The sequence below is a fragment of the Diabrotica virgifera genome, chromosome 6 (genome assembly GCF_917563875.1).
Source record: "Diabrotica virgifera virgifera chromosome 6, PGI_DIABVI_V3a".
NCBI lineage: Eukaryota > Metazoa > Arthropoda > Insecta > Coleoptera > Chrysomelidae > Diabrotica > Diabrotica virgifera.
The window spans coordinates 172,006,110-172,018,555 of NC_065448.1; the positions used below are offsets into that span (position 1 = coordinate 172,006,110).

Here is a 12,446-nt window from a genome sequence, read left to right on the forward strand (position 1 = left end):
CTACCTACCTTGGCAACATTCAAATTTTCAGTTTTTCACATAGTTTTTGAGGGTTAAAAATGGCCGATTTCGCAATTTTTCAATTTTTAATCGCTTATATGTCAAAAACTATCTTTTTTAGAGAAAAGTCACTAAAGATCTTTTCTGTTTGGAATGATCCAAAAAACCTAAAAAAACTTTTTTCCATGCAAAAAAATAATTTTAGAAAAAAAAAAACAAAAAAAAACGTTTAAAAAATTTTTGACCACCTTTTGGTCCTGGCAACATGCAAATTTGTTAAAAGGAGTCCTTTTTGAGTAAGATTGTGCAAAAAATCCGAATTAGAATATTTTTCCTAGCGGATGCGCAGTGGCTTTCTGGACTAACAAGGAAATAGCTTCAGAACGCCGTTATCGAAATGCCTCCCACTTTTTCAGGTAAATATTTTCATACATGAAATGCCTCCCAGGTACAATCGAAATGTCTCCGTTTCGTTAATCATTTAGGCTGATATTTTGTCTATTTAATCTCTGTATAATGACACAATGTTGCCAAATCATAAATTAAATAGGTAGTATCTATTTATTTTGAATTTTCTAATTCTTAATGCAGTGTACAAAAAATTTGTTTCACATAAATATTTCGCAGTACGACATACATATTTCTTTTTAGAAAAGAAAGTAGTTGTTACCCGACAATCTAATATCCAACTTTTCTGTGTAATTCCAATTACGATTCTAATCTCTTCCATATTTATAATTCCATTTTATAATTCGATAAATAGGTACTTTTACCTTTATCTTTTTGTTTGTTTATGTTCTCTGGGTATTTTCTGAGTAATTCCGATTCCGATTCTAATCTCTTATTAACGATTCCATGAATAGGTACTTTTACCTTAATTAGTCCATTCTTTCACGGTTTTTGCTCTAAATTTTAAAGAACCGCTTGGATTGACATGAAATTTGGCATGCGTATAGCTTACATGTCAAAGAAAAAAAGTGATATTGTGCCGATTGTGCTTTTGCCTTGGGGGTGACTTTCACCCCCTGTTGATGGTGAAAAAATATATGTCGAAAATAAGTCCGGAAATGGGTAAACTAACTAATTTTAAGTAACTTTTGTTCTATAGAGCTTTTTCGCCAAGTCAACACTTTTCGAGTTATTTGCGAGTGAATATGTTCATTTTTCAACAAAATAACCACATTTTTAGACGGTTTTTCGCAAATAACTCAAAAGGTAAGTATTTTGTCGGAAAAAACGTTCTTAGCAAAAATATAGCCTATAAAAAAGTAAAAAAAATGGTGTACGCGTTAGGTCTCTGGATCTCGTAGAACTAGAGTTATAGCCAATGAAAAATAGATTCATATTCACCTAATTTCAAATAGAATATTTCGACGTGAAATATCGAAAAAATTGAGCACTTTTTGGGGAAAACTTATTAAAACTTTTTTAAAGTGATTTAAAAAAGCTTTGTTTCTGTTTTTACAAAAAGTTTATAGCATTAAATTTAAGCGAGTTACGCTCAAAATAAGGTTGGCCCCTTTTGTTTTTGCAAAAAAAAAAAAAAATCGGGAAGACCAACCCCTAATTAGCAACTTAAATGAAATTAGTCGTTACCTCTCCACAAATTATTTTACTTATGTTGTCTTTATATGATCTGTAAGTTTAATCGATTTAAAGTGCTTATTTTTGAAAAAATTTGGTTTCAAAGTAAAAGTTTTAAAAATTTAAATTTTGAAAAATATGCTTTTTTTCAAAATAACTTAAAAATTGATAGAGATACCAAAAATCTCGATAAACAAAAAAAAGTCAGATTTGCTTTTCTGAATATCATGTATTTTTTTGTTTTTCTGTTAGACAAAAATTGATTAAGATTTGGTGTTTCTAAATTTGCATACATTCGTGATCAGTGATTCGTTCAACCCCTTTTAACTACAGCCCTTTCAATAGTAAGGACTTTGAACCGATGAAACTTACAGATCATATAAACAATATATACACGAGTCAAGAAACTTGTGAAGTCGTAACGAGTAAGTTCATTTAAAGATACTAATTAGGGGGTGATTTTCCCGATTTTTTTACCAAAACCAAAAGGGTCTAACTTTATTTTGAGCGTAACTTGTTTAATTTTCATTCTAGAAATTTTTTTTATATAACAAAAATGAAGCTTTTTTTAAACACTTTAAATAAGTTCTAATGAGATTTCCCCGAAATGTGCATAATTTTTGGTTATCTCACGTTAAAGTATTCCATTTGGAATTTGACGAATATGAACCTATTTTTCATTAGCTATAACTCTGCTTCTACTAGGTGCAGGGACGTGATGTATAGACCATCGTTTTAAAATTTTTACAGGCTATTTTTTTGCTAAGAATGTTTTTTCGACAAAATACTTACTATTTGAGTTATTTGCGAAAAACCGTCTAAAAGCGTGGTTATTTTGTTGAAAAATGAACATATTCACTGCCAAATAAGTCGAAAAGTATTGACTTAGTGAAAAAACTCTATAGAACAAAAGTTACTTAAAACTAACCAGTTTATCCATTTCCTGACTTTCTTTGGACGAATATTTTTTCACCCCCAAGAGGGGGTGAAAACCACCCCCAGAGCAATAGCACATATCGGCACAATATCACTTTTTTTTTCTTTGACTTGTTAACTATGTGTATGCCAAATTTCATGTCAATCCAAGCGGTTCTTTAAAATTTAGAGGTTTTGCAATATTTTACCGTTAATGAACGGACTAATGGGCTAAATGTTGTATAAATACTTGAAAGTTCCTGCATCAGTTAGTTTGTCTATTTCAAGCTTGTCAGTTCGTCGATTTCAAGATCAAATTGTGTTTAAGTCATAACATCATAATGTATTTTTACTGACGGCTCCAAAATTCAAAATAAAACCGGATGTGCAATATATCACTGGAATTCTGAATACAAAGAATCATGCCGATTGCCTAATGAAGCTTCACTATATACTGCCGAATTATCAGCTTTACTACTTGCGTTAAAATATATAGCCTCTGTTGGTATGGACAATTATATCATTTTCACCGATTGTAGAAGTATGGACAAACTCACTTCTATCCAATCGACAAAAAATCTAAACCACATTGAGATAGAAATTAAGAGTCTATATTATGATTTTACTTCCTCGGGAAGTTCAATTATTATTTGTTGGGTGAAAGGACATTCTGGAATATTAGGAAATGAAGAAGTCGACAAATTAGCTAAATCTGCAGCTTTAACCAAACAAAACATAAGCAACATACTTCTACCAGTAACCGATATAGATAATATCAGTAAAAACCATTGCAAACAAAATTGGCAACGTGTATATAACCAAAGTACAACGGGAATAAATTTTAGAAATTGCCAGCCACTAATTCTTAATGAGAGATGGTTTAAACAAGAATCAAATAGGCTATTTATAAAAACAATAAACAGAATGAGGTCAAATCACGCACTAACCCCAGCATACAAACACAGCATAGGTATCAGTGATAACCCATATTGCGCCTGTGGTGGAATGGGAGATCTACAGCACCTCATATTGGAGTGTGGACTGTACAGACAAAATATTAAAGTAATGTATGAAAAGTTAATTGATCTAAATTGTCCTTTACCTGTCAATTTAAACGAAATTCTTTTTCCAAAAAATAAGCAGACGTTACAATGTCTTTAAGAATATGTAACGTCCTGTAAATTTAAATTTTAAATAGGCTTAGATAATAAAATTATAAAATTGTAAAAATATCACACAAAATTGAAAAATGTATCCATTAATATAGTATAACACTCTGTAAATTTTGATAATAAGTAGGCTTAGATATTAACTTAAAATTGTTATTGTAATACCATACAAAAAAACACAAATAGTCTGGCTAATTGGCTCCGTCAAAGCGATTAATAAAAAAAAAAAAAAAGTCATAACATCCGAAATAATGGAATCAACAATAAGTGTCAGTCAAGAGGGTAAACCTTTACTATCAATAATTGATGGTTTTACATTCGGTTTTCAAAAAATGTTGGCCAAAGATACAGTAAAACGGTGGACATGTACTAAAAAACCTGAAAAGCATTTGTGAAAACACAGGGATGTGAAAATACGATAATTGAATCAATATTAGATCATAACCACGAGAAGTTGTCTGCCGAAGTTTACAATAGAAAAGCCGTAAGCAATTCAATAAAAAGAGCAGCCATGGAAGATCTCAGCGAAAAACCAATGAAGCTCATCTGTAAAGAACTTAAGAACACAAATATAGAGACATTTACTATCAATGATATCAATAGGGTGAGACAAAATTTATATTATCATAGAACCATAAATTCATTAATTAAACTTCCCAAAAAAATATCTGAATTTCATAAAGCTCTCGATTCATCTTCTATTATTACAAATGAAATGAAAATTTTATAATTAAAAATGTCAAAGATTATTTCATTCATAGGAGATTCTGACCAATAGAAAGCTACAGAAATCTGAACTAAATCGATAATTTTTGATAATCTCCCGTCGTTAAGTATATTACGTCAGATGCCCTTCGTTGCTACGAAAAAATACATTCAGTGACATTAATGACAATTAATGTTTTAAATATTATAAAAGTGATGACTTTCAATCGTCAAATATTTATAAAAACTGTGTGTTTAATGGTACTTACATAAATAAATTACAATAAAATTTTGGTTTTGAACAGTTTTATTCATGAAATAATCTCAACAAATTGCACTCGACCTCTGAAATTAATATAGAATTTTTGCTCTCGTGACACTTTGACATAATTTCACTCGCCTTCGGCTCGTGAAATTAAAACTGTCAAAGTGTCACTCGGGAAAAATTCAATAATTTTAGAGCTCTTGTGCAATTACTACTGATAATCATATTGTTATATTAACATGTTTTTCAAATCTTCGTTTTCTTTCGACTGTTTCCAATTGGTATGTTGATGGAACTTTTGAATACTGTCTTCGTTTTTTTTCTCAATTGTTTAGTATACATGGCTTGAAAAATGGACATTATATTGCTCTTGTCTTTTGTTTACTTCAAGATAAAAAGTCATCTTCATATTATATCGCTTTTAAATATATCATAGAAGAATGTTATAAAATTAATTGTCCTGTATCCCCTAAAGTAATAACTTCAGACTTTGAAATTTCCATTCATAATGGTATTCGTATGGCATTTCCTGAAGCAGATCTTCATGGATGTCGTTTTCATTTGGGTCAGGCATGGTATAGACAGGTTCAAACACTGGGATTAGCTCCAGCATACCAGAAAAAAGATGTTGACTTAACCGAAATTACGCATTTTCTTATTTATATTTTTGGTCTTTCATTCTTACATCCTAAAGATGTTAGCGATTTTTTTGCTATAGATTTGGCAGAAATTAAACCAGTCGATGAAAGAGTCACCCAGTTTTGTGATTATCTTGTTGATAATTACATATCTGAAAATTCGACATTTCCTCCACATCTTTGGGCTGAGCACTCTTCATCCTTACAAAGAACCACATACCCATGCGAAAGTTTTCATTCCAAGTATAATTCTTCTTTCTACTGCCCTCAGAAAGAAGAATTATACTTGGAATGAAAACTAACATTAATAATTTTATTGATGTAATTTTAAAATTTCAAATAAATACCTACATTAAAATGAATTCTGTTCCGACACCAAAAAAAATTGTTGCGGAAAGTACAGCAAAAATAAATTTTCTAAATGAAAAAATTTTAGAATTAAGAGACTGTAAAAGAAATAGATTAGAATTTGTCAAAACAGTATCATATAAATTTAGGAAAAATATTTTTTAATTTTATATTTCTATACACATTTTGTAATATTTTCCAAATAAGTTTTTTTGTGATGTTATTTTTAATAAATCTTAAAAATACTTAATATGTTTTTGTATTTTTTGTTAAATTATTAATCATAAAAAATAATGGTTATTGTAAAATATATATTATAATGGTTATAAAACTAATTATATATGTATAAGTTAGTTAAAATTTATAAATACCGCCTAGTGTCAATAATGTTTAATACATAAAGGTTGAAAATAAAATAAATTAAATAACAAAATACCAATTTTGCCAAAAATTTACCAAGGGACGAAGATGCGGCAACGTTTCACCTTCACATGAAGATTAGAAGCATGTAATTTATGTAAAGCTTGGGAGGCAATTCGTATGTGACCATTTTAGCGACAGGTAAGAAATCCTATTTCGGGAGGCATTTCATATGCGGCCCTTCAGAACAACATTAACAAATACTTATCTAGCTAATATTGTGACTCCACTGCATAACAATATCCTCTCTTAAATTAATATTAATTGATTATGAAATTACCTGTATTACTTCCACGTAATTCATCAGGATTGTATCCAGCATCAACTATTGCTTCATAGACAGTTTCAAGAAGTATCCTATGACGTGGATCTGTAAAGTTTGCTTGCTTTGGATGAAGACCAAAGAACGTGGCATCAAATTTGTCTATGTCTAAAATTTTTCCACTTCGTTTAGGCAAATTTTTAATTCCTGCAATAAAATTATGAACAACATTGTAAGATTTTATTGGTTTTTTAATATATTTATCTAATCTTATAATAGCCTAATGCGACAAGTCACTCCGTCTGTCCTGGAAATTTGTTGATATTAAACATTAAATGGCGTTTAATAAACGTCAATTTATTTTTATATCTTTTTATACAGTTTCAAAATAACTGAACCGATTTAGCTAATTTCGATTGTGAAACATTTTAGTCCATGTGGTGAGACCGCTCCCGTCTGAAAAAAATTCTGATTCGATTTCTTTGTGGATTCCTATTCAAAAATCTCCCCTTGAAACAAATTTGAAGCGTGCCGGGCGGAATTTTTGGACAGAAATTGTTTAAATAATTTTTTTAAACAAATACAAAAGATTACGTTCTTTGCTCCTGAACATATATTTTTAAGTTTAGTGGGTTATTCTAAACAAGAAAGGTATCTTGTAAATTTTCTCAAAAATTGATAGTTTTCGAGTTATAAGCGATTTAAAATCTGAAAAATGCGAAAATACGCATTTTCGAGGCCTAAAAACTCATATTTAAATTAGTATTTTTCAGGTTGCCAAATACTTAAATTGAAGATTAAACATTCAGCTCCAAGATTCTAGAAGAGTCATCGCGTCTAACTTTAATTTATACCGTTGTTTTTTAATTGTTAAATATGCGTGTTTATCCGATTTTTTTGCCGGTGCGGCGAGCTCTTGTCTATTTCAAAAATCTCCTATTTTCCTCCGAAAAATATTTTTTCTAGATTCTTTGAGATATTCTGAATAAAATAAGTTTCTTGGCATTTTTCTCAAAAGTTAATAGTTTTAAAACTATAAGCGATTTAAAATCTAAAAAATGCCAAAAAATCGAATTTTTGGATTTTAAATCGGTTACAACTTTAAAACTATTAACTTTTGACACAAGAAACTTATTTTATTTAGAATATCCCAAAGAATCTACAAAATATATTTTTCGGAGGAAAATAGGAGATTTTTGAAATAGAGCTCGTCGCACCGGCAAAAGATCGGATAAACACGCATATTTAACAATTAAAAAACAAAGGTATAAATTAAGATTAGACGCGATCACTCTTCCAGAATCTTGAAGCTGAATGCTTAATCTTCAATTTAAGTATCTGGCAACCTCAAAATTACTAATTTAAATATGAGTTTTTAGGCCTCGAAAATGCGTATATTCGCATTTTTCAGATTTTAAATCGCTTATAACTCGAAAACTATCAATTTTTGATAAAATTTAGAGGATACCTTTCTTGTTTAGAATGACCCACAAAACTTAAAAATATGTTTCTGAGCAAAAAAGCGTGATCTTTTGTATTTGTTTAAAAAAATTGTTTAAACAATTTCTGCCCAAAAATTCCGCCCGGCACCCTTCATATTTGTTTAAAGGGGACATTTTTAAATAGGAATCTACAAAGAAACCGAATCAGAAATTTTTCCAGACGGGAGCGGTCTCACCACATGGACTATTTTTAGAAATCCAAGCAATGTTTGAGAGGCGAGAAAATGTGATTAAAATGGGAAAGAAAATAATAAAGACGATAATGTTATTTTCATATACAGTGTGTCTGCGTAACTTGGAACCATATGGGAAACTTTTTTAATATAAATTTTACGAAAAGTTATTATTTATAAAATGCTCTGCATAGTCTAAAACCTAAGAAGCAATCATCATCAGATATACCATTTTATCAATGGTATACGAGGTATGTCAAAAAATATGAATTTCGCTCAAGAGTAATGTGCCTTTATATTTCAAAATATCGAAATTTGTCATTGAGAAAAGTTGTTTGTAATTCAAAATTGTGTTATAATCTGCATTTGCACTTTTTTATTTGAATTTTTTTTTAATTTTCCTCAAATCACCGACACCCAACATCATTTTCAACGAAAACTTTTCGTTTATAAATTTGCAAAAGTCTGTGTGTTATTGCGTCGCCGCTCCTGCAATACTTAGAGCAGGTGTATCGATGGATTCTTATGTAGTTTTGCCTTCTGAATCCAAATCTGAAAACGCCATTTCGATATATCTAACCGTCTTCGAGATAATCGAGCTCAAAGTCTAAAATGTGACGTCACAATCCGGTTATCTCCTAGAGACGCACTAAACGTCAGCTCAAATGGTTGATTAGAAAGTAGGCTACTTTTTTAAAATCTCGATTTGCCAAGCATAGGTTATTTACATTTGAGTTTGACACTTCGTGAATGTCAAACTAAATTTTAAATTAAGTATTAATAAAACATCAATGACATTTGATAGTGAATTTAATTATTATATAAAATAAATAAGATGTTCAAAAACACAATTTGAGTATAAATATTTTAAAAGCAATAATTTATTAACAGTTTTAAAAAGGTTTATACCAGTATAAATTCGGCCTTCCCTTTATGATAAATGGACTGTTCCATTTGCTATAAAATATTATGTATTATACCAAATACTATGGACGTCCATAGTATTTGATTATACCTAGTCGTTCCCTAAACTCGACACAACTGGCTAGTGATTGTAGAAGGTAATTTTTTGTTTTTTGAGAATTTTGCCGAAATTGGCAAAATTACTAATTATTTAGTAATAATTATTAACTATTTAGAAATAATTTTTTTGCCGAATTGGCAAAATTATTGACTAAAATCACTAGCCAGTATTGTGTCTGTGTACATCCTTCTAATGGAAAAAAATATTTTTCTCAAATTATGGATACCAAGAATATTTTCATTTATAACTCTTTTATTTTTAATTTGACAAATAAAAGTTATTCTTCATAAAAAGCTCTTCTTGTTCTAAGATTTATGATGCAACCGTGTCCCAAAAGTAGGGGAACGGTCGAATATTTCGCGAACTAAACATCGGATGGAAAAACTGAAAAATACGTGTTCAATCATTTTCAAAAATCTATCCAATGACACCAAACACCAACTCCCACTACACCCCCTGGAGGTGGGGTTAAAATCTTAAATGGAAACCCCTAGTTTTTCTTGCAGATTTGCATTCGTTACGTAAAAGTAAGCAACTTTTATGCAACACATTTTTTCGAACTGTGGATAGATGGCGCTATAATTGGGAAAAACGATTTATCCTGATACCATAGGTAAATTATAAAAAAGGTCTAATATCTCGAGAAATACACTTCCAAATAAGAAACCAAAAAACAGGTTTTTAATATTTTTCGAAAACCTATCGATAAACACTAAACATGACCCTCCAACCTACCCCCTGGAGGTGGGGTGGGGGTAACTTTAAAATCTTAAATAGCAACCCCCACTTTTTATTGCAGATTCGAATTCGTCATGAAAAATTAAGCAAATTTATTCGAAACATTTTTTAAAAATGCTGATAGATGGCGCTAATAAATCGTATTTTTCCAATTAAAGCGCCATCTATCAACAATTCTAAAAAATGTTTCGAATAAATGTTGCTTAGTTTTTCATGACAAATCCGAATCTGTAATAAAAAGTGGGGGTTGCTATTTAATATTTTAAAGTTGCCCCCCACCCCACCTCCAGGGGGATGGGTTGGAGGGTCATGTTTAGTGCTAATCGATAGGTTTTCGAAAAGTATTAAAAAAATTTGTTTTGTTTCTCATTTGGAAGTGTATTTCTCGAGATATTAGACCGTTTCTATAATTTACCCATGGTATCAGAATAAATCGTTTTTCCCAATTATAGCGCCATCTATCCACAGTTCGAAAAAATGTCTTAAATAAAAGTTGCTTACTTTTACGCAATGAATCCAAATCTACAAGAAAATCTAGGGGTTTCTATTTGAGATTTTAAAGTTACCCCCCACCCCACCTCCAGGGGGTGTAGTGGAGGTTGGTGTTTGGAGTCATTGGATAGATTTTTGAAAATGATTGAACACGTATTTTTCAGTTTTTCGATCCGATGTTCAGTTCGCGAAATATTCGACCGTTCCACTACTTTTGGGACACCTTGTATAAAATTTTATTAATTTTATACGAGGTATATAAAAAATATGAATTTCGATCAAGAGTAAACTACCTTTATAGTTCATAACATTTAAATTATAATGATATAATTGCACATTAAAACATAATTATTATAATTTTAAACTACTTTTCATAATAGAAATAAATATACAAAGTTTTCGTTATGACAATGCTCGCATTTTCAGCTTGTTATTTATGATTGCTCCGTTATTACTAATTTTACGAAAAAAAGTTATTCTTTATCAAAAGTTTTGCATAGTCTCGTAACCAAAATAAAATTATAAGATATTAAATTTTGTCAATTTTATACGAGGTAATGTCAAAAAATATTAATTTCGCTGAAGAGTAAAGTACCTTTATTTTTCACAATATTGAAATTTGTTATTAAAAAAGTTGTTCAGAATTAAAAACCATGTTTTAATATGCAACGGCATCCTTCTATTTGAAATATTGTGAACTATAAAGGTATTTTACTTTTGAGCGAAATTAATATTTTTGACATATCTCGTATAGAATTGAAAAACAATTGATATCTTATGATTGCATCTTAGTTTTTTGGCGATTCAGACATTTGATAAACAATAACTTTTTTCGCAAAATTAATAATAACGAAGTTATCTTAAATAAAATAATGTTGGGTAATTTGAAGAAAATTTTCAATTCTTTTTTCAGTTAGAAGAGAGTAAATGCATATTATAACATAATTTTTAGTTACAAACAACTTTTCTTAATAACAATTTTCGATATTTTGCAATATAAAGGCACTTACTCTTGAGCGAAATTCATATTTTTGGACATACCTCGTATTTTATTGATAAAATTTGATACCTGATGATTACATCTTAGGTTTTAGACTATGCAGAGCACTTTATGAAGAACAACTTTTTTTCGTAAAATTGATATTAAAAAAAATTCCCATATGGTTCCAAATTACGCAGACACCCTGTATGTATAGGCTATAGGTATAATAAACTCATTTAGATTTAGATAGAAAATAATAAAGACCATGTTGTTATTTTCATATACAGGTATAATAAACTCCTTTAGATTTACGTCACTAAAATTTTCAGCTATCTTCTCGTCTATTTATTTTTACGTTGACCACGAATGAGTTTGAATCCCTATCAGTGAAAACTTTTTTAATTTTTAAATCCCTTAACTTTTTATTTGTTATAATAATTTCGAATCTTATAAACGATTAACAAATCAAGCAAATTAAAATAAAATAAGTAACCAGTATATATGTTCCACATTTACTTCAATATTTAACATAGCCTGTATTTTTTAAAGCGAATACTTCTTATCGCTACCAAAGATAATGATAATGAATAAATCTAAAATGATGATTAATAAAATGTGACAAAATCGGCTAATTCGAAATAGTTACGATGTATTACCTACCCGTGACCAGACATCTCGTAACGCAACAATTCCTAACCGGACAAGTGGTAACGGAAAAGTAACGGCGACAGTTCGTAACAGCGATACTTCGTAACGGCGACAGTTGTTCGTAACTATACAAATTCGTAACGGACAATTCGTAACGTCAAAATTTAAGTATTCTGTTTATTTGTTTTAACGCGGAAATTAACTGAGTTAAAATTGAAATTATGTTTATTAATTTCATGAATCAGTACCGAGATAAAACTACGAATTTTTAAAACATTTTATATTTCGTGTTTCAGAATATGTTATAAGTCTGTAAACACAAACAAATATTTAAGTACATACAAACTTTTAACAATACATATGTTTAAAAGTTTATCCCTCTTATTGTTCCTTAAATTTGCATATACCTAGACAAAGGAATAAGGAAGTAATTCGTGAAATATTTAAGCCAACAACCGTCTTTAGACATTCGCAACTTTCTATCTTCTTCTTTACGTGCCATTCCCTTAAGTTACGCAACCATGAGATTCTTTTTCTTCCTATACTTCTCTTGCCCTGGATTTTCTATCTAACTTTCTATC

The 12,446-nt window shown here is 29.9% G+C and overlaps 1 protein-coding gene across 1 annotated transcript in view; it reads right to left on the minus strand.

Annotated features, from left to right (window-relative positions):
• The window catches only part of LOC114335081 (fatty acid synthase-like), a 265,424-nt gene that overhangs the window by 234,176 nt on the left and 18,802 nt on the right, over positions 1-12,446 (minus strand). Inside the window, exon 3 of the mRNA XM_028285236.2 lies at positions 6,325-6,513. Within this exon, the coding sequence (XP_028141037.2) occupies positions 6,325-6,513 (189 nt within the window). The remainder of the gene's footprint in view (positions 1-6,324; positions 6,514-12,446) is intronic.